This window comes from Amblyomma americanum, chromosome 11 (genome assembly GCF_052857255.1).
Source record: "Amblyomma americanum isolate KBUSLIRL-KWMA chromosome 11, ASM5285725v1, whole genome shotgun sequence".
NCBI lineage: Eukaryota > Metazoa > Arthropoda > Arachnida > Ixodida > Ixodidae > Amblyomma > Amblyomma americanum.
Window position 1 is genome coordinate 15859568 of NC_135507.1, and position 27196 is coordinate 15886763.

General features: G+C 49.3%; 2 protein-coding genes across 4 annotated transcripts; both read left to right on the top strand.

Moving 5' to 3' along the window:
* Window positions 1-1036: 1036 nt before the first annotated feature.
* Window positions 1037-27153, top strand: LOC144109993 (pancreatic lipase-related protein 2-like). Of its 3 annotated transcripts, XM_077642794.1 has the most exons (8): window positions 1041-1177; window positions 12861-12962; window positions 13172-13260; window positions 18743-19029; window positions 21054-21257; window positions 22374-22626; window positions 25753-25959; window positions 26657-27153. In XM_077642794.1, exons 3-8 carry the CDS (start codon window positions 13227-13229, stop codon window positions 27064-27066), a joined length of 1395 nt encoding a protein of 464 aa, XP_077498920.1. In that variant the 5' UTR covers window positions 1041-1177; window positions 12861-12962; window positions 13172-13226; the 3' UTR covers window positions 27067-27153. The 3 variants fall into 3 exon arrangements, with proteins under 3 accessions (XP_077498919.1, XP_077498920.1, XP_077498921.1); XM_077642793.1 differs by lacking the exon at window positions 12861-12962 and having other exon boundaries at window positions 1037-1177; XM_077642795.1 differs by lacking the exon at window positions 1041-1177 and having other exon boundaries at window positions 12858-12962.
* LOC144110944 (uncharacterized) lies at window positions 3269-5806 on the top strand. Its single transcript, XM_077644016.1, has 2 exons — window positions 3269-3298; window positions 4796-5806. Exons 1-2 carry the CDS (start codon window positions 3269-3271, stop codon window positions 5660-5662), a joined length of 897 nt encoding a protein of 298 aa, XP_077500142.1. The 3' UTR covers window positions 5663-5806.
* Window positions 27154-27196: the final 43 nt, after the last annotated feature.

The following is a 27196-nucleotide window of genomic DNA, read 5'->3' on the forward strand; positions in this document are numbered from 1 at the left end:
ACTGGAAAACCACCGCTGCTAGTCTTTGTACGATGCCTGCGATGGGATGGCAGCACATAATCACCATGGAATTAATTCGCACCGCATAGCCTTGTCACACAGATGCGCTACAGCAGTCGCTAGCATGGACGCTGCGTCTTCCGCGAATGCCCGGGGTATCTTTCGAACAAGAAATGTCTTGCTGTGCCCCCATTTCGTTTATTTTAATAAAGTCTACTGTGGAGTTTTAGAAGACGGAGCCCCTCCCCCAGGCAATAAACATGTGTTCACTAAGAGTAAGAGAGTAAATAAACACGTTTTATACGCTAGTGAAGCATGTGAGAAAAGGGTGAATAATTTCCACAAGGCTGGTAGCATTTTCGGTATGTTTCAACTAACTTGCTCACATACTCTGGCCCCTGCGTTTTTAGCCTGACGCGCTATATTATTCACATAGGTCTTACGGTATCTACAGAAAAATCCATTCGCTGAACCGGAGGATTGAAACACTTATATTCTGCATTCGTAGGCATACCTTAGCATTGTTGAAGCGACTGCACTTATTTTCATGTGATTGCCAGCAAGTCGCCAAAGCGTAAATCTCTTTTCGAGCACGAGCGGCTCCTTGGAATCCGGCGCGACTTGGACAAGGAAAAAGTAAAAAAACAAAACTTGGCAAGTACGCAAGGGCGCCTTAGCATTCTTGGAGACAGTTATTTACAGCACACTGCTTAGGACGGGTCGTGTCGTTTTTTTGTGTGTTTTCCTGTTTTCGTTGCTCTCACGCAAAACCACAATCGGTTGTCGCCCCGAGGCGGGCACCAAACATAGACGCTTCGCTGGAGTATAGTGCACTGCAAAGCATATCCGAGCCTTTCGCGCAACTCGAGCGTTAAATCAGAAGAGAGTATCTTTTGAGTGTATCGGCTCCTCAAAAGCTAGACGTGCTCGAGCAGCCTTTCAATCTACCGTCAGATTAGCGCTTTATTCTCACTTTTTTTTTCTTGCCAAGTTTTTCTACGGCCCTCTCTGCCACTCCGATTCCACGGCGCCCAGATAAGTAGACTAAACAAATCCATATATATTCATAGTTAGCGTTCCTTTCTCACACACGGCTCTCTTCGGCTGCTGAGGAGCGCAGACGCTGGGAGTCGAAGGGCATATCTCTGAACTGTGCGCTCCGCTGGACGCCGGCAAGGTGAGCGAAGGTGTTCGGGCAAGTGGAGAAATGTATGCGGCACAACCCTGCTTTGCGGTACCCACTAAAATCATTGAATGAGCTATCTAATGAGGGAGGAAATGAAAATTGGTTTTTAGGAAAAGAACGACGCAGTAACTATCTCACTACTCGGTGGACACCGCGACCGCGCCATGAGAGAAGATATGAAAGAGGAAGTGAAGGAAAGAAGACAGAAAGAGGGGCCGCAGCGGAGGGCTTCGACCCCATAAGGTTCTCTAACGTGCAATGCCATTGCAAAGCAAACGGGTGTATTTTCCGTTTCGTCTCCATTGATGCGAAGCTGACGGCCGCGGCCGCGACTGAAACCGCGTCGACAGAGAACTATATATGTAAATGGCTGGTCTGTAGGGGAAAATGCCCGTGGAAGACAATTACAGACAATACGTACCCAACAATGGTGGACCAAAGCATTTTCGAGCGGAAAAAAGTTTACGAACACAATTTTTGTATATATTGCAAAATTTCACTATAACAGTCAATATATCTACAGAACTCCCTTCGACAGGCTTGCATTTTTTTGTTATTAACTTTCCTTCTATCCTCAGAAGCGTTCCCCATTGATTTTGTGCGCAAAGTTGAGTGTGCGCCTGACACTCCAGACTCGGACTCTGGGCTGACGCGCGACCGACAGGCAGCCATCGAATTTAAGTCGCGTTAAACTCATCGTTTTAATTCGTACTGGCAGAAGTGCCCGTCTCCGGAGGGAAACAGACCGCTCGCGGCCTTCGTTTATCTCCACCAAGGGGTCTCCTTCCATTTTTTCCGTAGTTCGTACTATTTCCATCGTTCAACCTCGAGCTTCCGTTCTCATCCTGAAGAGAGTATTTGTCCTCTCTTTTTTTTGCTGCCCATAACCGTGTCTTATTTCTTGATTTATACCCCTGTCACACGGGCACTTGTATGGCCTTAGAAATTAAGGTCCTTTGCCCCAAAGGCGCGTGACGCGCATCTACACGGCAAAGCGTCGAGACCTTTGCGATAAAGGTCCGTAGCAATAAAGGCGGCCGTCAGCGGCCTTAAAGTTGCTTAAAGGAGCAACCCAGACGGCAGCGCCAGCTAGCGAGCTCAAAGAATAAATAATTGACGCAATTTTTAGTCTTGAAACCGTAAAAAAATATCTAATTTATCTTATTTAATGGTTAATTTTGCGTTACAGTGCACTTAACCGCAGAGGAGGCTATGACTAAAGACATCCACACTGCTAAGAAAGGACTTGAACGCTTTTCAGCAGCCGCATCGACACACACGTGTTTGCGCATCTCGCTTTGCTGTTTTTTCTTCGTTTGCTCTTTGTTGTGTGCGTGTTTTGAGTTTGCTTGTGTGCACAAAGACACAAGCAACAAAGCACGCTTCTCGAACACAACGAGGAGCCGAACGGAAAAGTGCGCCTACCGTGGTCGAACCGAGAACGATGAAAAAAAAAGAAACTTTGTTTCAAAATATCCGTTTCTCACCGTCAGAACGCTCGTTTATTATCGTGATAGCTACTTTTTCCAACATAAACGAAAGCACTCTTAGCTGAAGTGCTACCGTCTGCTTTAATTTCGTAATGTTACTAGCGCCGCTTCACACACAGCGGTGACTTTTGGCATTCACGGAGGCCGCGTTCTAGCTCCTTTGGATTTGCCGTGTAGCAGCGTCGCTGCTCCTTTTCGGTTTTCCTCCTTTAGTGCAATAAGACAACTTTACGGCAAAAGCCGAGAAGAAGTCCCGTGTGACAGGGGTATTACTTGGCTCAATACTAGACCTTTAGGTCCAACTTTTGCGTACATTTTCGCCCCATCATAGTTGCATTTTTACGACCTCCTCCTCTCTGGGTTACTTGTCCACTTAGGTTCAAACATGAACGTCATAGTTTTAGATCTTATCTTTTACCGATGCATTTTATACATTATTGTAAATAGACGCGTTTTTGTTTTATAAAAAAAAAGAAATTCTAAGTGCTTTCGCCGATTGTCTCTTAGCCACAGTGGGGTAGTTGTTGCCAAAGCCATCGTTGTCGCTCGGTCTCTTCTTTCAGTCTTTCCTCTCACATCCTTCAGCTCACCCATGTCTGTCCGTGGCACTGATTGTGGCTCGGTCAGAGGGCAGGCCCGTGCAATTTTCTTTTCATTCTTCCTTCAGTCGCCACACACACACACACACACACACACACACACACACACACACACACACACACACACACACACACACACACACACACACACACACACACACACACACACACACACACACACACACACACACACACACACACACACACACACACACACACACACACACACACACACACACACACACACACACACACACACACACACACACACACACACACACACACACACACACACAAACACACACACACACACACACGCACACACACACACACACACACACACACATGATATCCGTTCAGGGGTGAGTGTACGAAAGATGCATGTTGTGCTGTATTCCCCGGAGCTGACATATCGCCCGCGTTGCAGGTCCTAGCAAAGCGTTGTGCACCGTCGCCCTGAAAGGCCTGCATGCTCGTGCAGGGTTGATTCACCATTTTCGAGAACGTTACATTTAAGTGATTTAAATGCTTAAGCAGTGTCAGGGGAAGGTCATTAATGCGTGAGCATTAGAGGGGTCACGTCGCGGAAAAAGTGAAGCCCTAGGTTCGGCCCTACAGGAGTGAAGCCCTGCCAATCCGATTGTGAGCAAACTGCCAACCATGACAGGTGGCAGTTAAATTAATAATTAGTCGCTAGAAGTTGCTCGCGAAGAGTAACCTCGACAATATAAGCTCCACCGATGGTAGCACCTGCCATCTCAAGGCAGTGGCGCATCGCTTAACCGCTGCACCACCGCCCCTGGAGTTGTACGAAGACTATCAGGGATCTATGATTGTAAAGTAGAGAATGACCAATGTCGTGGCGTTAAAAGATGGCGAAAACGAAGACGCCAGGGAACGAAAAACTAAAATTAAAAAGAAATCGGTGCACGGTCAATGAACGTAGTTCGTAACGGCGACCACTCACGCATTTCCGTCGTGTCGTCCAGTCGAGCGCCATTGAGTTTTATTTTGAACGTTTATTTCTAGCATTACAAAAACGTTAGGAAAAAACATTTAGAGCTTTCAATGAACGATTGACTAAAACAAAAATTAAATGCGCACTTAATTAAGTATCATTGCGTGAGGAAATGCAAAAGCATTTCAAGTTCCGTTGCCAACGCTACTTTAAGTGTTCAATCATGGGCTCGTCTTCGAATCAAACTTGGCGACGTGTCTTGGCCGCCAACCTGAGTGTTAAGGCTTGTGGGAATTCCGGGATTCCCGCCGTTGCCTTTGCACACGCTTGCTCACCATGTCTGCCACCCCCAGCGGGGCACTCGGCAGCTATACATGTCGGCTCCCTACGGAGTCGTATAACGTCCTTTGATCTGTTGGCTGCTGTTCCTTCGAATAGTCAAACACCGTGGTTGGCCACGGCCCCCATTGGGGCATACGGCGATACGACCCTCAACGTCGATCACACGGCTCCCATTGGAGCTGTGTCGGGAGCACCCTGCGGTGCACCCATTAATCACTAGCCTCCGCTGTACGGGCTTTGCGCCCAGTGCGAAAGCGGTGCATTCGACGCTGCCGCAACCGGCAGCCCCGCGCAACAGCAGCCGTGCCCCTCTAGCAGTCGATTCTGCTCTGGGAACGGTGAGGCGCTGGCCCGGCTCCCTGTGGAAACCGCGCCGCTCATCGAACTGGGAGCCTTGCTTCCCGCATTCGTGCAGCCTGCCCTAGCCTCCTCTGAGGCCGGGGCGCAGTCGCTGCTAACAAGTGCTGCCCAGACGATTCAGTTGCTGTCAGGGGCGCTTGAGGCACTTTTGGCCACGCCGAAGGTGCTTCACTCCGCGTTCAAGTTGCTCATGCCAACATACCGCGGGTATGATGACCTCCTCAGAGCCCGGGATTTCCTTGAGTCTCTCACCCATTACCAGATAGCTATGGGTCTCACTGATCAGGTTGTGCTTGCACACATGATCCCCGCAGCACTGATTGACACGGCAGCTAGGTGGCATCGGCTTGCCGGCCACCGGGCAGCGGCTCTCGAGGAGTTCCATGCAGCATTCCTGCGCGAATTCCTGCCCGCTGACTACGAGCGTAGGATGCGGCGAGAGCTGGAGCTCCCTACACAGGCTCCGGATGAGTCACTCCTGGAGTATGTACGTTCGATGGAGGACCTCTTCTCAATCGCCGAGCCCAGAGCCTCGAACGAGGAACGTGTGGAAAAGACGATCAGGCAGGCACATCCGACTTTTTCGACATACCTGCGCGACGGCCGATTCCGAGATTTTGTGGAGCTGGCCGCCGAGGCAAAGCGCATTCAAGGCGACATTCTAGCCGCGCGCGCCTATCGTCCGCCACAGCCGGCAAGCGAGGCCCTCGAGCCACGCTGTGCATAAGAGGGGCCATGCCCCTACCCAACCGGCATCCGCACAACCTGCCATTGCAGCCATTAGCGGGCAAAAAGAAGTATGGGAGTTCAGCGAACGAGCTCTCGATCCCTACTCGTACAGGAGACGGACAGCCTGCACTGCGCCGTTTTCTGAACCACTCCAACGCACAGCGGAGGAGGAAACCCGAATCAGCCGGCCCTTTGGCCATGCAGCGAGCGGACACAGGCAGGGAGAGGCACCAATGTCCAGCGAGCAAACTCACGGCGGTGTGAGAATGCCCCGTGGCCAGGCCTCCTGTGAGGCAGAAAAACGGTGCCGGGGGTCGGTCGTGAAGGGACGTCCGGCCTCGTCTTTGCTAATTCCCTCAGCGTACAGAGCAAGCTTGTGCGCACGCGCCGTTTATTCCGGTCACCATTGCTGGCCGCGAATTTTCGGCGTTACTGTATACGGGAGCCAGTGCCTCCTTGTTCAGTGAAGAGGTGTTGTCCCACTTGCAAAAGTATTTGATGCGCTTGCGGGACTGTTGTACGGCATTCAACCTTGCGAATGGCGTAGCCCATTCGGCTGGCGCCGCGAGGCTGACTGTCAGTTGGGGAGAGCGGACGAGACGCACGCGTTTCATCCACCTCCCAGGGCTCAGTGTGCCCACGATTCTCGGAAGGTACTTTCTGCTGAAAACCGGGATCGTGGTGGACATTGCGAATGGCGGCTATTGCGACGGACCATTTTCCCAGCTGAAGCCGTTCATCTGCCCACCGGCGTCAATAACTGTCTGCGCAGTGAAGGCGTTCGGAGAGTGCCACGCTTAGCGACCAGGGCCAAGCCCTTGTGTCGAGCGTTCCGTCGTTCGCGCTCCCCTTTGGGACCGAGCGGCGCGGTACGACCAGGCACCACATCCGCTGGCCGCCTTTGCGGTTACGTTGGATGACACACAGAAGGCTCGTTTGACAGCACTGTTGTGTCAGTACGATGAGCTCTTCACAAATCAACCTGGCTTTACTACTTTAGTGAGCCACAAGATCCACACCGGAGATGCGTTTCTTTTGATGTGCAACCCCAGACCCGTCAGCCTTGCGAAAAGGCAAGTGATCGATTGGTTGCTGGATGAGATGCTGTCGGCGGACATTATCCGTCGCTAGTCCAGCGCTTGGGCGTCTCCGGTTGTGTTGGTGCCTAAGAAAGGTGGCAGCCACCATTTGTGTGTGGATCATCGTCGTCTGAATGCGCTGACAAAGGATGCCTATCCGCTCCTGACGATCAGCTCAATCGTAGGAAACCTGGGCCGTGCGCGGCATTTTTCCACGCTAGATGCCTCCAAAGGTTACCTACAGGTCCAGATGGCGGACGCTGACCGGTCTAAGACTGCGCTCACGCGCCACAGAGAGCTGCTTGAGTTCACTAGTATGCCCTTTGGTATCTGCAATGGTCCTGCGACTTTTCAGAGGCTCATGGACCGCGTCCTAGGGGAAGCGAAATGGTCCCACGCCATGTGCTACCTGGACGATGTCGTGATTTATTCACGAACTTTTGATGAGCACTTAAGCCACATTGCCGACGTGCTCGAGAGGGTACGGGCTGCTGGGATGACTTCGAATCCTGCGAAAGCCCAAATAACGCGGGCTTGAGCTCAATTGCTGGTGTTCACGCTGGGCGAGGGCTCCATTGAGCCAGATGCGGAGAAACGCCGAACCATACTCGAGTTTCCCGTGCCCAAGGACGTACGCGGCCTCCGCCGTTTTCTGGGAATGGCGAATTTTATTGCGAAAGCAATACTGCTCGAGGTTTCCGCTCTTGGCCGTCGTCCCGAAGAATCCACCATTGACCTTTAGCGTGACCTATGTGTAACGTCATACCAGCTGTGGAAAAGCGGGGCCCCAACTCGGCTCGTTGCGATCGTCCCAGCGAATCCTCCATGCTGCAGCTGCGCGCCGCTGCCGCGAGGGGCGCTCGCTATACGTGACGTCATGCCAGCTGTGGAAAAGCGCCCCCCCCCCAACTCGGCTCGTTGCGATCGTCCCAGCGAATCCTCCACGCGCCGCTGCCGTGGGGGAGGGCGCTCGCTCTACGTGACGTCATGCCAGCTGTAGAAAAGCGGCCCCCCACTCGGCTCGTCGCAGTCGTCCCAGCGAATCCTCCACGGTATGTCGGATGCTGTGTATAAGGTGAAGCTGCAACGATGTGCTGCAGCTAAGAAGCGGCGGCGTGCGGAAGAAACAGATGAAGAGCGGGAACAACGTTTAGCTAAACGGCGTGCATTTTGTGGGACTGATTCGGTGAAAAACGATGTAAATGCGTGAGAAGGCTTTTTCGTGTATTAAATAAAAAGAGAAAAATGATGAACTATACATAAGACAAGGAAATAAATAAGTTGAAATAAAAACAAAAATATCAAACAACAGAAAGAAACAATAAAATAGAGGGGAAAGAGAGGAAGCGTAAAGGCTTTTGCAATTCCGCTCTTAAGCAGACTTAAGTGCAGAGACTTTCTTATCGGTCGTTTATCCCGTCCTGCGCCCGCGTGCAGGCACCCTTGACCAAGCTCTTGGGAAAGACTGTCGCGTGGCGATGGGGGCCCGAGCAAGAGCGATCCTTTCGCCTCCTGTCTAGTGCCATTGCAGAGACAGCGCAGCTCAGACTACCCGACCTGACCAGACAGTTCGTAGTCCAGACTGACGCGAGCGATCTGGGTTTAGGAGCAGTTCTCCTACAGGATTTCGATGGCGTGCTGCAACCGCTGGCCTTTGCCAGCCGCTTCTTGCTGCCCTCGGAGAGGAATTATTCCGTGACCGAGAAGGAGTGCCGCGCCATCGTGTTTGCACTGCGGAAATTCGACGTCTACCTTTACGGAACGCAGTTCGTGGTGCAGACAGATCACAGTACGCTCAGTTGGCTGATGCGGCTCCACGAGCCTGCGGGTCGGCTGGCGCGCTGGGCTCTCCTGATACAGCATTACGACTTTTCGGAGCAGTATCGAAAGGGTAGCACGAACGTGGTAGCTGACGCGCTATCCCGTGCCCCATTCGCCAGCGGCGCCTTGACGCCGGCAAGCGGAGGGGGCGAAACAGCGGACGAGCCGCCGGGCGGCAAGGAAGGGGAGCCCGCAAACGGGCCAACCCATTCAGGTAACCAGGCAAGCAGCGCTTCGCAAAGCGGGCGAGAGGCAAAGCTCCTCGTGAGCACCTCGAATACGCCGACGCGAACGGAAAGTTTGGCAGCAAACCCGAGTGGGGACGAGACCAGGTTCCCCTCTGGGATGACTGGAATCGTGTTCAGCCGGAAAGAGCTGCTGAAAGCCCAGCAAAATGAATCCTTTTGTCGTGAGATGAGCGACGGTCTCAGGGAGACGGAACGCCGTGACGCTACTGGCATTGTAGCGGAGGGCGCGGGAGGGCAAAAGCCAGCGTGTGTCGCGGCGAACCCCGAGGATTCATATTTGCTGGACGATGAGGGGCTATTGCTAAGTGCATAGCCACCGATGATGAGTCCATTGACCCGTTCAAGGTGGTTGTCTCCAAAAGTCTTAGAGGCGCACTGTTGCGATTCTCTCATGACGAACCACTGGCCGGTTAGCTGAGTGGTTCAAAAGCTTTTTCAAAACTGGGTCAATCGGTGACGTGGCCCGGCATGAAGCGCGATATTTTCCGCTACTGCCGTTCCTACCATGCTGTCAAGCGGCGAAGTCACTGGGTGGCAAGCCGCCCGGAATGATGAAACCAATTGACAGTGTGCGTCCGTGGCAGATGGCCACCTGCGATTTGATGGGGCCCTTCCCCAGGAGTAAGCAGGGGTTCATTTACCTGATGGTAGTCGCTGACCATTTTTCCAAACGGGTCGAGTTGTACCCGCTTCGGAAAGTGTCAGCACGAGCGCTGCTGGATACACTTCAGGAAGTGTTCTGTCGGTTCGACTTTTCGGGAAGACTGATCACGGACAATGCGTTCCATTTCACAGCTCGGGTGGTCGGTAACACGTGCCGTTCCCTCGGAATCGAGCACTACACCACTTCACCCTACCATCCCCTGTCCAACTTGACCGAGTGAATCAACCGAACGCTCAAGCCAATGCTGGCGGCCTTTTCCGAGTATCAAAAGGACTGGGCAGACCATATGAGTGCGTTTGCGTTCGCCATTCGAACAGCTGTGAATCGCTCAACTGGTTTCTATCCCGCCTTCCTCAATTTCAGGAGGGAGCTGGCGAATCCGATGTCAAACGTCGTGCAGAGCCAGCTCGGGGATGAGCAGACACGGGCAGACTGCTCTAGCTGCTTATGCGTCGACGCTTCGGGACCGGCTTGGTCAGACTCTCAACAGAGCAAGGCAGAGTTTGGCGGCAGCTAGAGCCCAACAGAAGGCTCAGTATGACCTCAAGCACCGCAGACTGACTTTTCAGGCCGGTGATCTTGTCCTGAAGCGCGACCACGTTCTTAGCGATGCGAGCAAGGGGTTCGCAGCCTCGCTCGCTCTTAAGTGGCTTGGTCCGTACCGAATGGTCAGAGTCTGGTCGCCGCTCGCGTTCCTGCCGGAGGATCCCCTTTCAGGGGAAACCAGCCGTGCCACATCGCTGACCTGAAGGCCTATGCGTCACGGTCTGACGAGCTTGCGTCGGTACCCATTGGTATCACAGGCAAGCGCAAAGGCACAACTGGTGCTGCGTAACGCAAGCGTACCGCGCACCGGTGCAATTTGAAACAACGGTCACCGATGTGATTGATGCCGGACGGCGGACTCTTCCGCAACCGAAGGTACGCAGCCTCAGCTAGCTGGCGAGCTTTCTCGTCGGGCCCTATGCCCAGGTGAAGGACGGTGTGTTCGTTTTTGGCTTGCCGCATGCTCAGTTCCAGCCTTGTGTATTTATTTATATATTTGTTTGATCTAGTCAGTTCGTGGCCTCTTTCGTTTCCTGTTTGCTCTAAGGTTCCGAGATGTACATATGTATTATGCGTTTGGCGTTGCTGTTTGGTTTTCTTTTTTTTTAACCCGACTTGTGCATATGTAAACTTCAGCCTACTCGCGCTTGCACTTGTCTTCTTGAAGCGCACATTTTGCCTTCTTTTGTACAGCGCGTCTTTTTTCCCTTCTGTTCCGCCTGGGGATAACTTCCTCGTTAAGGAGCCCGTGTCTCGCGGCGCGGGTTTTGTGCGGCCGGTGTGGAGGGGAAGTTGAGGCTGTGTGGAGCGTGAAAGGTTCGTCCTTTGACCCCTGCCGCGGTTCCTCGGGCCGCTGCTGACGAGCGGGTCATTGTCGCCGATCGACATCTGCTTCTGTGCCATTGTGTGCTTCTGCGTGAGCGAGGGGACGAGAAGGACCCCTCACCGTTTGCCACGTTTACACCTCAAGACGCCGTGCCTGTTTCAGCCGGCGCGACAGTGGTGCACTAGCTATCTTGTGCCCGGACGTGACTTCGTGTCCGAGTGCGCGTGGTTAGCGCTCTGCTGCTGCCCAGCCGTCATCAACGGAAGGAAGATCACCGTCGGCCCTTCTACCGGCCCTAGTTGAAGTCTGTGAGCGGTGAGTCGTCGACAGGCCCAATGGGCCGCGCCACTGAACTTTGAGGCTGCCATCCACCTGCCCGATAGTTGTACTGTTGTATTTACATCACCTTGTGTATAGTGTACAGTGTATATAATCTACATGTTGTTAGTTTTCGTTTCCTTGAAGCGTATGCAAGTGTTGTTTAGGTCATTTTCTTATTTGTGTGTCTTTTTAGTTTCTGGCTGGAACTGAAGTGTAGCTAGCATTATTTTTTTTAAGTGGATTCATTTTTGTATTTTATCGCTTGTTTTCACCGATGGGTAGGAGGGCATTTAAGGATAGGAGGATGTGGGAATCCGGGCTTCCTGCCGCTGCCTTTGCGCGGCTTTTACCGGCATCCCGCGTTGTTCTCCTCTTTCCCTTTCCCCCGCCTCAGGCGACGGAGAGGTTGCTGGGTGACTAATCCCTGTCATTCGGCCGCAGCTCCGCCCCGGCTTCCCAAGGGCCTTTGCCATTGGTGCCTTTTGGCGGGAATTAGGGACCCGCTTGGGCGGCCGCGCGCCGCGCGACCGTCCGAGCGGAGCCCAGAGAGAGACCCCTCCAAGACAACGTAAGGTGCGTACGCTGCTGTCTGTCCGGGCCGGCCTTTGCCGTTCGTACCAGTGCATACTCGAGCTCGCCAGCACGGGTCGTCGACCTGCAGCGGCTCGAGCCTGTCCATGGGTCCGGCGACCTCCGACAGGCGCACCTTGCGTTGACTGCCCACTCTCCCTCGCAAAGGGCCCAACGGCCGACACGAGAGAGACCACAGCACTGTTGCGGGGACAATCTGCAGCGGCGTGCTAGGGGCGCGCATTACTCTTGTCGCTCCTTGCGCGCAGCGCAGCCTTGCTCATCACGCGCCCCCAGGATGGGGTGACTGTTGAGTCTGTGTACCGCTGGAGGACGGCGTGAATAAACGTCTCCTTCGTGAACTTGGAGGCCTGTGGCTTTGCGGCGAGTCGCTCTCCTCTCTGCAGAGGTTGAGTGCGCCGCATCGGTGCCCCAGGGTGCGTGTGGTGACGGCTGATCGGGGCCCTTGGCTCGCGCGAAGCCTGGGCCCGCGGTGGTTAGTGGCCTGTGCCCACTGATGAACCCACAAGGCTTAGGTTGTTGGCTTGCAAAAACCACAAGGTTCCTCCATAACGAAATTCCCTGGTTGATCGAGAGAGTCGTGGTGTCGCGACCGCCAAGTTATAAAATCTGACTAAAATGTTAGACTAAAACGTTCATATAGTAATACAATGAAAATTGGATTACTATATGAGTTTATACTAACCCGACCAAATAAATTTCGCTAATCCACATTAGCCTATCCACTAGTCAACGTTAATCGACCCACTAATAACCACTAATCCACCGTAGTTCATTTTATGGGGTGCGCCCACTTCCAAAACTTGGGCGGTGCATTGGAATATTTGGGGGTGGGCCAACTTCTAAATGCTATCGCATTTTCTTCTTTAAGAATGTGGATAATGCCGTGAGTTTTTCTCACCGTTTACTGAAGCTAACAATAATTTATTTGTTTCAGATTAATTAAGCATCATTTCCCTAGCTAAAGGTGAACTTTTATACACCAACTAGAGGGCACCAAAAATATTTAACAAAAAAGTGAGCGGTAACACGCCTTCGTTTGTTTCTTACTGGCAGATTTTGCCACCAGTAGAAATGTCTCTTTTTTACTGCCTAAGCAGTATGACAGCCATTATGAGAAAATGCCGGCGTGTGTCTCTGCGTGGTCGCTGAGTGAAGCATCCAGCGCCTGCGGAGAGTGGAGCGCAAGAACGGCCACCCAGGTGAGAGACAATATAGAAAATCGGCCTCGTTGGAAACGGAGAGTTAAGGCGAATGCCGCCTTCTTAATCCGGATGCCACCATATTTCTAGCTAGACTGTTGTGTGCAGCTGCCACTATACCAATTTTCTTCAAGTGTACAAAATTTTGATGTTCTTTTGAATGTTTGTTTATCTTCAGAAGACTGACCTTATTCGCACGTATCTTGCAGGCCACCCTGCCGTGTACACTTCTGGTAGGCTGGCCGAAACCGCTCAGCTCCAACCATGAATTTTCTCCCTCTACTAATGGCGATGTACGGTGAGTTGCCAGCTTGTCTTAAAGCTAAGAAAAAAAACATACCTTTTCTCATTTATCGTGCCTGGTCTCTGAGAGCGAGAACTTGGACACGCATTTGGAAGAATCACCGTCTATTCAAAACATCAACAACAAAATAATAACAAAACATGGGAAGTCGAAAGGCCGTCAGCGCAAGCTGCAAAAGTGTATATCGAGTGACAGCCCCCTTTTGAAAGCCTGAACGCGTGCTCCTTGGAGGTTACAGCGGCTTCCATATTCTTCAAATAGTGGCAATGAAAAGGCACCGGACCACATGACTTCTCGGCAAACCACCTAAACGAGAACTTGCCATTAGTTCTATCCTATTGTGATACATGGTGGACCAGTTCAAATTAGGCAAATTGAAGTCCCCTGACAAAATAACCTGATCACCGGACTTGACATATGTGCTCATATGTTCCCGTAAGTCCTTTATACCGTTTGTGGCAGACATAGGAGGTCTGCACGTCGCTCCCAACACATATCCAACATTATCATAATAAGCTTTACAAAAAATAGATTGTATGTTAGGTTCAGCTGGCATTTTTAGCAAATTTAGGCATGTCTTCAAAACAATACACACACCACTGCCTTTTGTGCCCCGATCATTTCTAAACAGACTGAATCCAGGCGTGACAAATTCACTGTCAAAAACTGCGTCACTCAACCACGTTTCGGAGACAATAGCTATGTCGGGATTACGCACTAAAAAAAGTCCCTCCAAATCTAAAGCCTTATTTACTATTCTCCGACAGTTAACATCGAGAATCTTAAGCGAGCGCTGGTTTGTATTCGTTTGCCAATTTATATTATTTGCTTCGAGACGATAATGGCAGGCCTTCTTCCAAACACTTGACTTATCATATAGGAGCTTAAATTTCGCACCGCTTGCCTTTTCCTCCGCATCACTTTTCCGTAGCTGCTTACGTACATCACGCACCCTTTTCGAAAAATCTTCAGACACAGAATATTTGCTGTCCCTCAGTTTTTTGCATGCCCTCAGTATGTATGCTTTATCATTGTTGTTCAAAAATTTGATAATAACCGGACGTGTCTTATTTTCTGTCTTTCTGCGAAGCCTGTGTATTCTTTCGATACTAGTAACATTTAAGTGCAATTTGCTCACGAATACTTTTTTTACTGCCTTTTCAAGCAGCTCGGCATTCTTGGTACCAGACTCCTCTATACACCCCAAACTATCGAAATGTTTCTACGCCACCTGTTTTCATGATCTTCAAACTTTTTTATTAACGAAGTGAGCTGTTTGTTCAGTCCATATACGGTAGTCTCAAAGTCAGTTACACTGTTGCCGAGCGAACCAGGAGTCGATAATTTCCTTTAAACAATTTCGACTCCCCTTGTGAGGGAGGAAATGTTTTGGTACATATTTATTTGAGATACCTTAATTTCCTCAATAGCAGAGTGCATTTCATTTTGACCAGCCAGCAATTCCTGCAGCATTTCCTTTTCGATTGGCCCAGTGTTTTCTTCTGTATCTCTACAGGAAAAAAATATCACGAGGCAACAAACTACGCAACTAAAAAAAAACATGGCGCACAGTGGACAGGACAGCAGCAGCAAACAACGGTCACAACTGCGGTAGCATTTAAGAAGGCAAATAATTACTGACCTGAAGTGCAAAGCAAAATGGATTTTCCAGCATGTTGCCGGTTGTGCTGGTGCGATGCCCACTGCAGATGAACGGCCTCAATGCCTCTTTTAAAGCAGCAGTATCGATCACGTGAAATGGCCTTGTCGATGTGGCTGTGATGTCATGTGCCACGGCAAAGTGGATGAATTGGCGATCGAGGGCCAGGTGTGCCCCACGTGCGAGCTTTTCCATTAGAGAATGCCCCGATGCCTTCAGCCGCCGGAAAGTCGGCGCATGGCGTTGGCTAGCAGCAAAATAGGGCAGCCATAACCTGAAGTGCGAAGCAAAACGGATTTTTGAGCAAGTTTCGGGTTGTGCTGCTACGATTCCCAATCTATATTTTCCCTTTCTTTTTTTATTTGATACCTCAAAGGCCCTTGGTATAGGCCATTACATGAGGGATGGGCGTGGCAGTTAAACAACAATGGTCTTGATAGCGTTCTTAAAATGGATGGCGTTGGTATGATGCATGAGGTCCTGTAGTAGGTCATTCCAGTCCCGGGATGACGTGACGGAAAAAGATCCAGAATGTGGGGTAGCTCTTGCGGTGGGGCATAGAAAGCCTTATGGTGACTAATACGGCTAGAGAGGCGATGAGCAGGTGATATGACTGATTCTCCTAGATATTAATGATAAAACACATGAAAGAGGCATAGTCGAGAAATTTTTCGTTACATTTGAAGGCTGGGTAACTTGAAGGCCGGGTAGACATATTCAAGTGTCTCTTTCTCCCACTGTTTGCAAATTTTTGTTCGCCCATCCGCGAACTGGCCTCGATAACAAACGCGCTCACGCTTGTATAAGCGTACTCTCCAGACATCACCGGGTATAGGGCAAATATCATGCGGAAGAGTATACGTATGACACTATTATGTTCATGATGTACAGGTGCGCTTGAACGAAAAAAAAATGAACAAAATGAAGATTACATGGACCACTGTGGAAGCCCACCTTAGCCGGATAACAAAACAAGTTCAAGCTCGGCTGAATAACAGAGAGGCGCTCGTGTGTTTACAAGCATATACACTTCATAGGTACTTGGCCAAGGGTTGCGACACTGCATATATGACCGCGAAGGTAGCAGGCTAAGTTATTCACGGGATATCCGAGTCTGCTTAAAGGAGAAGAGGAAGGAACAGTAGAATTCGAAGAAGAAAGCGAGCGAAGAAAACATATGGCGTTCTTTGACGGCTCCCGCCAGGGAAGCACAACGAAAAAAAAAAGTCGGCTTTTAACGTAGTTAAACCGAATACACATGCAACAGCGTGTGTTTAGCCTGATGGGCTCATGGCTTTGCGTTGCTGGTTTGTCGGCCCGTCTGGCGACGATATTGGACTCGGGTTAAGCTCTGATCGAGGTTAAGTTGATCTGATCTCTCCGTTCCGCAGACGGAAGTTGAAGACGATGATGTGCAATGCACAGCGCGACAGTGAGTTGATATTAACTGCGTTCAGGTGAATAGCCACCCGATAGATAGCCGATCCCCCAGTGTGGGTATGTGTCATCTTTTGATAGGCTAACAACAACAACAATTAAGACGAGGGGACCGTGGGTATGTGCCATCGCTTTTGTGAGAACCACAACAACAACAACACCGGTGGTGATAGGCTGCGGCGATAGCATAGTGCTCTCGAGAAGTGGCCAGCGAAGCTGATCTGTTCGCGACGCCGCTGGTCCGAATCCCAGCTGTGAAGAAAGTTATTCGTTCAAGGTCAAGGCTTCAGCGGTGAATGGGCTTTTGCAGCTTTGGTCGTGAAGTAGAGCTTTCGCTCTAGAAAGAAAAAAAAAACGCTTTTCAGCCTATTTAATCGACAGCATCTGCCAGAGACAGAATAAAGAGAATTTATCCGAGACGAAGAAACAATGATGCACGTTGTGAAACTATCATGACAGTTTGATCGTGCAGCAGAGAGCACGCACAAAAACACGCAGCTTCAACACATTACACGAAACGTGTGAAATATGCACGGATTGACTGATTCACTTATTACACAGTGTTATAAACATTTTAAAGGCCTGGACAAAGCACATAGACGTTGTTGATATGTAGACCTATTCGGGTAGAGACACCTCCACCCCTTACACACATTTTATACTGAACGCGCTATACGAACGAAGTCTGTTTTTCCTGCACAACACTCTAAGGAATCTAAAACTTGTGTCTAAATTAGCGTGTTTTTCTACACGAAAAAAAAAACAACTAACGTGCCTATCTTTGGAGTCGTACTCTACAGCTTGGGCAACTTTATAACGGTTACTTTGTATTTTAGCACTCCTAACACTGCGATCTATCTCCCTACATATGCAAAGGTTCTGCACTGTTGTCAGCTGGTAGGACGGTGGCTTGATGCCTGGCTACGATATTGTAGTGGCCGCTTCTGGCCACATAGGTAACCTTGGAGGAAGTATCGTGATAAATAAAACGCCTTCAAAGAACTCCACAAGAACTGTGCAAAGAAGCAGCGCTGTTGCTTCCTCTAAACCGCTGTTCTCATGACGGCTCCTTAGCACGCCTCAAGTTTCATGCGCTTTAATGGGAACGTGTCTGAGCATACAAACGGCAGATATTTTGCTATTTTTGAGCCCATATAGGCTTAAAATAGTGATTGGTGAAAATTATTCAGAAAAAAAAACTTAAAAGTGCGGCTTCGCAATTTTTTTAGCTCCATTAAAAGGCAAAGCCATACTTGAATAATATGCGTTGATTACTGCTCATGAACCGTGCACGATTGTTTAGGTCTAAATGAGACATCTGACTCCACCAAAAATTATCCTTCTCTCAGTGAATTCGGTACTAGGTGTGTTGGTCTTATGCCAACAGTAAATGCCTGGTGTTCGTTGAATTCGCATGGAATGCAAAGGTTACGAGATTTCTTTTTTTGCATTACTGGTATTGTTTCCTAAAAACCTCTCTTGTGTAAACCTAAATAACCTAAACATTTGAAAAAGGTGTTTGACGAAACTTAAAACCAACGAAACTCAGTTTTTCTTAGAAATGAATGTTCGACAAAACTGAAAACGACTGATACTTCATTGTTCGGCAGATAAATATTAATCGTAACTTAAAACAAACTGACACTTAATTGCTCGGTAAGCCTATGTTTAGTACAACTTAAAACAAACCGAAATGTGAACGTCCACAAAATAAATGTTGGACGAAACTCATAGTTAACCATATCTTAAATGCTCGGGCGATAAATCATCAGCGAAACCTAAAACAAATCGAAATTTAAGTGTGCACCAAATATATCATTGTGGGTGGCACAGCGCGAGCTAGAAGACGGACAAAAGCAAGAAGACAAACAGACAAGCGCTGAACCGCAACAATTTTTTTTATTGAGAAGATCAAACATTTATACATGAAAATCACGTGACACGACATAGCATCGAACACTTTGACAAGCAAAATCAAGAAACTAAGTACATCTATCGCCACTCATCTGACGTATGGCGAAGTCCAGTCAAAAGCTAGACCCCCTCTCCCCCCTCTCTTTCACCCAACCTGGTTACCCCAAGCCAAACAAAATCATAAATTATCCAGAAATGAGACCTCTTTATCAACCAACAACAAAGAATGCTGGCTGACACACTGTGACTGCTTCTCTCTGATGAAAAAAGCTTCCATTATTTCCCTAGTCGTCTTATCCCAGTGGCGAAACAAAATCTATACCTCAAATACTCGATAACAGAATGTTCGGCAAATAAATATTCAGTATAATTTAGAGCAACTGAATCTTAATCGTTTGACGAAAGACAAATAAGCAAAAACTTCAACGTTTGACTCATACTCATTGGTCGATCGGGCTTCTTCAGGGGCGTACACGCCTGAGGAGGAAGAAGGCGTCACGGGCCGAAGTCTGAGGACGCACCTGAAGTCGGAAATCAACCTGGAGTCGAACCTGGTGGATAACCGGTACATGTACTCCGAGGTTACCAAGGACGACCTCGGAGACATCGCACTCTCCGTGAAACAACACGATGATCGGCATCCCCTCTATATCGCATACTCTGTGCAGCACGCTTTGTCCTTCCCGGGGCTGCCTGGTTCCTTCGACGTGTCCGGCAATCTCTCGCACTTCGTGCCGCAGGGTCCGGAAAAGGTAGGTGAGGGCGTGCAGCCAGAACATACAGTCCCTACAAAGATGCCGAGTATTTAGTGTTAGCTGAATGACTGTGTGCTGCATCGACCGTTCATCGTGTTCCTCATGTGACGGCTTCAATTTATGCTGACATCATTCAAACCTTGTGAGGCCGCCGCGGTGGCTCAGCGGTTATGGAGCACGGCTGCTTGCCCGAAAGGTGCGGGTTTGATCCCGGCTGTGGCGGTCGCATTTCGATGGAGGCGAAATGGTAAAGGCCCGTGCACTGTGTGATGTAAGTGTATGTTAAAGAACCCCACGAGGCCGAAATTATTCGGCGTCCCTCACAGCCTGAGTCGCTTTGGTATGTTAAATCTTATAAATATATACAATTAAGCCTTGTGTATATATTTTTTGCGGTGTCAGGCAATGATTTACGAGTTTTATGAGTTGTATGTTTATGCTCTGTTTTGTGTAACTCATCGTTTTCTGTATGCCCCTTCGTCTTGGGCACTTACCTGGGGTATCTTGCAAATACAGGTTAGCGTTTGCGGTACAAGCCGAAAAAAAAGCGATAAAAGTAAGCCTATTTCAATTTTCTAAATTTGGTTTTAACGGAAAAAGATCAGTACCCTTGACATACAGGTCACAGCTAGCCGGTTATTGAGAAGCCGCTTAGCCGGTTATTGTCCGGTTATACTCGGACAAAGGAGAAAATTAACGCTGTATGAAGCCAAGGGCGTGGTTTCGCGGTAGTATACTTTTTGGTTACCACAGTTACGCGTTTTGAGGATTGCTTTTGTGAGGCTCAGGAAATCTCCGCACCACCGTCGTCTGCTAGTTAAGCGCTGCTTGTTCGATGTCATCACGCACTTAGGGCTCTTACTTGGTTAAGTATGCTTCTACTGCGCGTAAGGACAATGACGCAAAGCCACGCATAAGCGTCACAAAAAATGTCATGTTTTAGATACCCAAACGGTTCGGCGGCAGTCCAGTCGCTATTGTCAACGCTCAGGCCACGAGACACCTCGCCCTCTCACTCAACCGAGGCTGCACCTCAACGACAACATGATTAGCCAATTGGTACAAGCAAACTCCCATTTGTGATTTAGTATAGTGCCTATAGTATTTAACTTTAGCAACTTTTGTTTTAACGGAAATGGCCCTTCTGTCTAGAAGCGATCGAAGGTTTGAGTAGGACCATTCGTGAGCTAATTACTCGTAATTAAATTGCTCGTGCTGACGAGAAGGACAATAAAGACCAACAAGTCACTTCTTACCGCGCAGAAATACTGCATTTTATCACCAAAAAAGCCACAAACTGACATTTAGAAAAAATTTTCGCCGAAATAAAACGAAAATTTCGTTCTGAAATTGAAAAATTCCGGCTTAATTTGCAAAAAAATAAACTTAAAAGTTCAACCTATACTTTTAAATAAATAAATATATGAATCTAAACATGAAATTTCCGAACGCTTCTCCGATTTCCGAAGCGAAGTAGTGCGGACGTTCCGTAGCTCATTGCTGCTGTAAGCCGATAACAGTAAATTGAAATTGGTGTTTAAATAGCGACATGATTTTCAACGTCGAGTGGTTGAGGGGTCGTGGCTGTCATATATCCCTTGGGGGCCATGGTCATGTGTGTATAGTTTAATTAATGGTAACGAAATTAATTAATTAATAGTCTCGCAATTTCGCGCGAATGACGGCCACTGGCTTCAGAGGTAGGTTCTGACTATAAAAGCTCACGCTATAAAAATGACGTCATAGAAGTTGAATCGAGGGCTCAGATTTAAAGTAGGCACAGGAAATGGAAATCCAATTTCGGAGTGCGGTTGCAGTTCCTCCAATGCCGCATGCACAGCATTTACACAGCTGGTTAAGATCATTGAAGATGCGTGTTTCTATTTCTTCCACAAATAAAAAAGGCTCTCGCTAGCTCTGGACTGTCCGACCTTCTCCGTAGATAGTTCCAAAGCGAGCCTGCCATTAACAAATTGGCGCTGACAATTCTTAGACCTCCTCTCGACAACCACCTTGTCCAGGTGAAGCCCCGGTTCCTGCTTTACTCGAACAAGGCCAAGACCCTTGATAGGCTGCTGTTCGAAACAGACTTGGACAAGGATGGCTTCGAGAAATTGGGAAAACTGCTGCAACCAAAGCAGAAGCTGTACCTCATCGTGCACGGCTTCCTGAGCAGCGCCAAGACAGCATGGATGCAAGAAATGAAGGACGAAATACTCGATCAGGTAACTTATGCCGTTTCGTGGGATGCGATTCATTAGGGTTCCACTAGAAGCGGGGCGTTCACTTTTGCTTGCAACATGAATACAGTGGGGGTCAGCTTTACCGTGAACACACGAGCGCGTTCCTTTCGAGTCTGTTGCGATGACATGTCACGAGATTCAGGAGACCGTCGCAGTTATCGAGAAAATACACACAGGAGATGATGCTGCTCTGCACCCGACGATGCGGGAAAGATTTAGTTATGTGGCTGATGCGAGAAACTCGTGCACCCACATTCACACTAAATGTGATCACTACTATGCGCTCGTAGCGACTCTGGAAGGTAATAATTTTATATTGATGGTTATGTTGCGTGATCTTACTACTCGTGAATTTCGTGCACTAGACGGACAAAAATTATGGTTGGGCAGGAAAAAAGAATGAAAAATAAAATGCCCCAGCCCGTGTCACTACAGTTGGAACGTTCTCTTCCTGCCCAACCTGCTTTGTCCTACACTTAATCGCGTGACATGGTCTTCCTGCACAGGAACCTTGTACGGCATGCAGGCTCCTATAGAGTGTTTTTTTTTCGCAGACAGATTTGTCCGCTGAGGTTTTTCAACAGAATGACTTTCTGCAGTCTGCAGGCTTTCGTGCGCGGTTTTACTTACCATACTACACCGTACGGTACCGTACCGTACCATACCATACCGGACCGTAGCGTACTGTGCCATGCCACCGTGCCGTACGGTGCCGTGCCGTGCCGTACTGTACCATACCATACCATACCGATACCTACATTATGCTCAACACTTTTGCTGTTAGTCTTTATGGTCGGGCACTTTGTGCCTAGCATGAACCTTTTTATGAAGTGCATTAAGTCACAAGAGGAAACCCTGTACTTCGGTTCTTCTTCACTAGACCACATAGAAACACGCACTGCAGTTTTTGTGCCTTTGGAGTTAGTATCCTTCACGCAGCAGTTGCGCCGTACACAGTCTTCCATTGAAAGATCTACACACTGCGCATATTGTTGTCGCTACGACACTCTGGCTTTCGCACTTCTCTGTTCGTTGGTCGTTCTGTCCAAGGATTAGGTGTCCTACGCCGACCAAACGAACTCTTGTTGACGCGTGCAGGAGGACTCCGCTTCCGTGGTGCTCGTCGACTGGAGCAAAGGATGCAGCAATCTCCTGGGCTACAGCACGGCCGCCGCGAACACGCGCACCGTGGCGCGGTCGCTGGCCTTTCTGGTGAAGACATTGACAGATGCCGACGTGATCGGTCCCGACCACGTCCACTACATTGGCCACAGCCTGGGTGCTCAGACGGGTGGCTTCTTCGGCCAGGACGTCAAGACTCTCACGGGACGCCTGGTGTCTAGAATCACTGGTGAGACACAGTCTCGATCTGTGGTACCAGGCTAGCAGAGGCGCGCAAGAGAGGACGTGGTCCATCCGTGCGAGGGGAGCGGACCAAGGGGTCGGTGGCAACGGGCAGGTTGTGCGAGGCGTGATCATTACGAACACCCGTATGCCTTTTAAAAACATCGTTTCCGTGACAGGCGCTGTTACGAAGATCTGACTGCCAGATAATTCATTTTAATCAAGCTAGCAATGGACGACATTTTGATTCTACCAGAACACGTGGAGAAACAGGGGTTCTTTGCGAGGTGCCCGAATTCTAACGCTCCTCTGACCATGTAGGTCGCACTTGGACCACGTACCACGTAGGGCCACTTGGGCACTTACCATGTAGGTCGCTCGTCCAATGGAGTTCGAGATTATAGCACACACTGTAGATATCTCTGAGGCCCCATTCACTGCATGGCAGTTCAAGCTACCACCGCGATGAGGTCCTGGTAACTTTAAGGCGACAGCGTAAGGAGCTCGCCGGAGCGTTTTGCGTTGGCGCCGTAATGTCACGCTGGAGCAAGCAGTATGTAGTGACGTTTTGCTATATGGGGGTTCCGTGTGTGTGGAAACTGTGTAAGTGACGTAATCGACCCACAAATGGCAACAGCTAACTTGGAAATGACGTCATTAACCAGGAGGTGGAGTCACCACACCGGAAGTTCGTCGCGCTCAGGCGCCGTGTGACGCTATGCTATCGCGCCACACACGTAATGAAATTAAATGTCCCCCAATTTATTGTTTTCATTCACGTCGAAGCAAGAGGACGTCACAAGGATTTGCGCAAAATTCGTAATGCTCACTTCTTGCGTATCGCTGTCCCATTACCCCGCCAGTACAGAAGCTTTTACGGTGTGCATATCGGATAAGTTACAGATTGCTGCAGGTGATCCAATTATATGAAAGAATTACATCTAGCTAGAAAAACGAGCCTTCTTTTTTTAAGCATGTCGGAAAAGGTGGTCTCAAGGAATTGGGTGCCACTGTGTTTTTTTTTAATACGTGCAGCGATTCTAGATAAGATGCCGCGCATGTGACTTGAGGATTAAGATCCCACGCCAGGTGTGAGCTACAGTGTGAGGTGTGCTTTTTAAACACAGCAAATCATGTGGTTGAGAAAACTTGCACTGCGACTGCCAGACACGTGAGATGTATTCGCCCTTGTCACACCTCATCCTATTGGGCTTCAGCCACTATGGGCGCAATTATGTCTTCATTTTTTCTGCATTAGACAGACTCTATAGGCTTGCTTCCGTCGTGACTTTTTCAACGAATAATTTTCACCGAGGTGAGCAAACAAAGAAAATTGAACAGCTATGGAGTCCATGTGAAGTGAATTCTAAACAAAATGAAAAAGCACTAAAAAGGATCACGCTAAACACCCCCTTTTAATCTTGCAGTGTTGTCTGCTTCATCGAATAGTATTTAACAAAACGGGAGTGCTCCACTGCTTTGGATGGGTCACCATGCATATTTGAAGCGATTTTACAGCCGCCAGGGCTGGCGCTGCAGGCAAGTAGGTCAGGGCTGCTGGGAATATATCAGGTTATACTCCTTGTCCAGCAAGTGAAGGCGATCATGTTGATGGCTGGGATCATTGCACTAAAATCATACGAAATGCGACACGAAACTTGCAGCGTTTTATGTTGTTATAATCGAAGGGGTGCCTTTGGCTGGGTTAACGTGCTTACCGTTAATGTGCTTGCAGGCACGCTTAACGTGCCGGCAAGCACGAAATGAACTGGGCACTATACAGCTTTAGCAGTCCAGAATTATTTTTCGAGGCTCAGGCTGAGTTTGTCACGAAACGCTACCGCAGAAATCTGACGCTACACACATGCGCTGCAGCTGTATTCAGAAGAGAGTAACTTGAGAGAGAGAGTAAGTACTCATTAGCATCCACCCAAGCACAACCATACGGCTGCAAAATAACGCAATACCGCTTTCACAGAAACTTCGCAGTTGAAGAAAAATTCGTCCCGGTCAGGGGTTCGAGCCCGGGACCACGACCTGTCCTGGGCAGTCGCTCCACCAACTCAGCTGACCAGGACAACTAACAGATGGTAGGGCGCGAATGACTTGATCAACAACTTGTAGTGGTAACGATATTGGCCCAATTTTTCTAGGAATTCCCAGGGTGCAGTGGATTTGTAAATATATTCCTCCTTGGGGTTTTATCTAAACGTTGGAACAAACTTCAGAGTATGTTCACAAGTAGTGTCGGCCGCCCAGCAAGCAGTAAGCGAGCCACCACAGAAATTTGATGTGCTTTAGGATTCTAAGATAGCCAAGGCGTATTCAGTTTTCGGACAGCAGAAATAACTATAAAAAGGTCCAGTACTGATGAAGAAGGACGAGAGAATGGTTTAACCAGGGCGACAAGAAAAGTGCCATAATCATTTTGAAAAAATGCATGTTAGCGGTTCCGCCTACTAGCGACCACTGCCTGCTACTGCGATATAGACTGAAAACGTCTTGTTATTCATTTATCTACGCCAGCCTTGCAAAGCCAAAGATAACTCTTGTGGGCGAACATGCCAGACCCTACCGATGTCTACCACGTGACGTCACGAACACCACGATGGACGACCCAGTATAGCCTCGATCATGCAAGTAGCAACCAGTGGCGAAAAGCATACCAGACATATGCATAACGTTCCACCGTACTCTTGGTGAACAAAATGGCCGCCACCACAGCGTCGGTGCAAACCACCTGTAAATGAGTTGTACTGCCGTCATGGGGCTCCCGTGTTAGAGACCAGCACCGCGGTGAAAAGATGCGTGTTAAGTTGATCTAATACACTTACCGTAACCTCCTGAGACATGCACTGAGGAGGCTATGTGTGGTCTCAACGCCATGCGTTGCAGGCCTATTGATGTGAGTATGCGCCTCGCGTAAGCGAGGTGCTCGGTTCGGTTTCCGGTAGTCCCCGTTACCCACCTGTTTTATAACGGGCACGAGCCTTCCCTCGGCCTGGTGTTCGGATTTCTCCGCAGTGAAATACTTGAGATAAGGGTCTTTGACCAGGTCGTTGGTCAGACAGACGCACACAGATGTGGCGTCAGATGCGTCTATAGGCGCAATCGTGCATCTACCGACGCACAGGTCTGGATCCGGCGGGCCCACTGTTCGAGTCCAACGGCGTGCACCTGAGAGAACACGACGCCGACTTCGTGGACGTACTGCACACTAGCGTAGGCAGCGGTTGGACGGACGTAGTCCAGGGACGGTTGGGCATGGCCTCCAGTTGCGGCCACGTGGACTTCTACCCCAATGGCGGCCAACAGCAGCCCGGATGCTGGCGCTTCAGCTGTACGTGCTGTCTGCGGTTACGCATTCTACATTGCGCTGATATCCATTGTAACCAAACAGCCTTTATAACGAAATAACGGGTATAACAAAGGAAGCGTAACTTTTGATTGATTGATCGATCGATCGAGCGCTTGATTGATTATTGCTTTATTGAACACATAAATCATACGTGAAATTTTGATTGGCCCTTAGGTAGAGCTAGTCTGGCCCATAGTCACGCACGCATGGCAGCACAGTAATAGACTAGAAATTGAAACATTGCAAAATCATGTCAGTCTTAATCCGAAAAGAGAAAACAAACAAACCAAATTAGAAATATGGCTTGTAACTACTGCATATTACTAAGAAAAAATCTTTTTACAGAGCTCAGATTTGCTAGATATTTTGATCTGAAGCAGGATGCCATTCCAAATTTTAGCACCGTAGAACTGCAGCAATGTCTGACCATAAAGGTTGCGTGTTAAAGGGAGATTGAACTTTAGATGGCTTGCATTCCTCGTGTTACTGGTAGGCATAGTAAAAATATGGATTGTGAGCGGGTAGTTATTGGATATAACGTTGTAGACTGTATTTGACACATCGACCTGAATCGCAAGCAATTCTTTCTTCTTGCAATTCTGTCCTATTAGTTCCGTATAGCCGTGCTTCATCTGGAACTGTGAGCGAATTGTTCTAAAACACCTGTTCCTTTGCTCAGCGTGCTCTCACTCCAAGGCGACCGAGTTCTACGCCGACTCGGTGCGGACCTGCGAGTTTCCTACGCGTCTGTGCGACAGCTACGAGGCCTTCCTGGCCGGCCACTGCGCGCCCAGTTGCGAGGGAGGCCTGAAGTGCGGCCGCATGGGCCACCCGGCCAGAATGCCGCTAACGGGTAACCAGTTCACCGAGACAACCAAGCAGCAGTGCGCGCCGAGGCCCCCTGGGAGAAGCATTATCATGTTGGAGACTGTAACGCCCCGAAGGCTGGACCGGGACGCGGAGCTGCTCAAAACGCTGCCTAGGTCTGTGCAGATCCTGCTAGCAGATGCCACGCCCGAGGAACGCAGGAAGCTCGTGGAAGCTCTCAGGGAGGAAAGGCGGCGCGGTGCTCAACGACGACCGAACTGAGTAGCGGGGGCTCACGGGAGATATGACGGTACTTGTGTAGTTGTAGTGACATAAAAGTTCGGTATACATATAAAAAACCTAGTACACTTCCTGCCTTAATTCTTCCATTACGAAAAGGTGACAAGGAGAG

Coding starts and splice junctions, on each gene's coding strand:
- LOC144110944 (XM_077644016.1), top strand. CDS start 3,269: ATGTCTGTCCGTGGCACTGATTGTGGCTCG. Junction 3,299..4,795: donor GTGGCACTGATTGTGGCTCG/GTCAGAGGGCAG, acceptor ATTAATCACTAG/CCTCCGCTGTACGGGCTTTG.
- LOC144109993 (XM_077642793.1), top strand. CDS start 13,227: ATGAATTTTCTCCCTCTACTAATGGCGATGTACG. Junction 21,258..22,373: donor AGGACGAAATACTCGATCAG/GTAACTTATGCC, acceptor TGACGCGTGCAG/GAGGACTCCGCTTCCGTGGT. Junction 25,960..26,656: donor CGGATGCTGGCGCTTCAGCT/GTACGTGCTGTC, acceptor TCCTTTGCTCAG/CGTGCTCTCACTCCAAGGCG.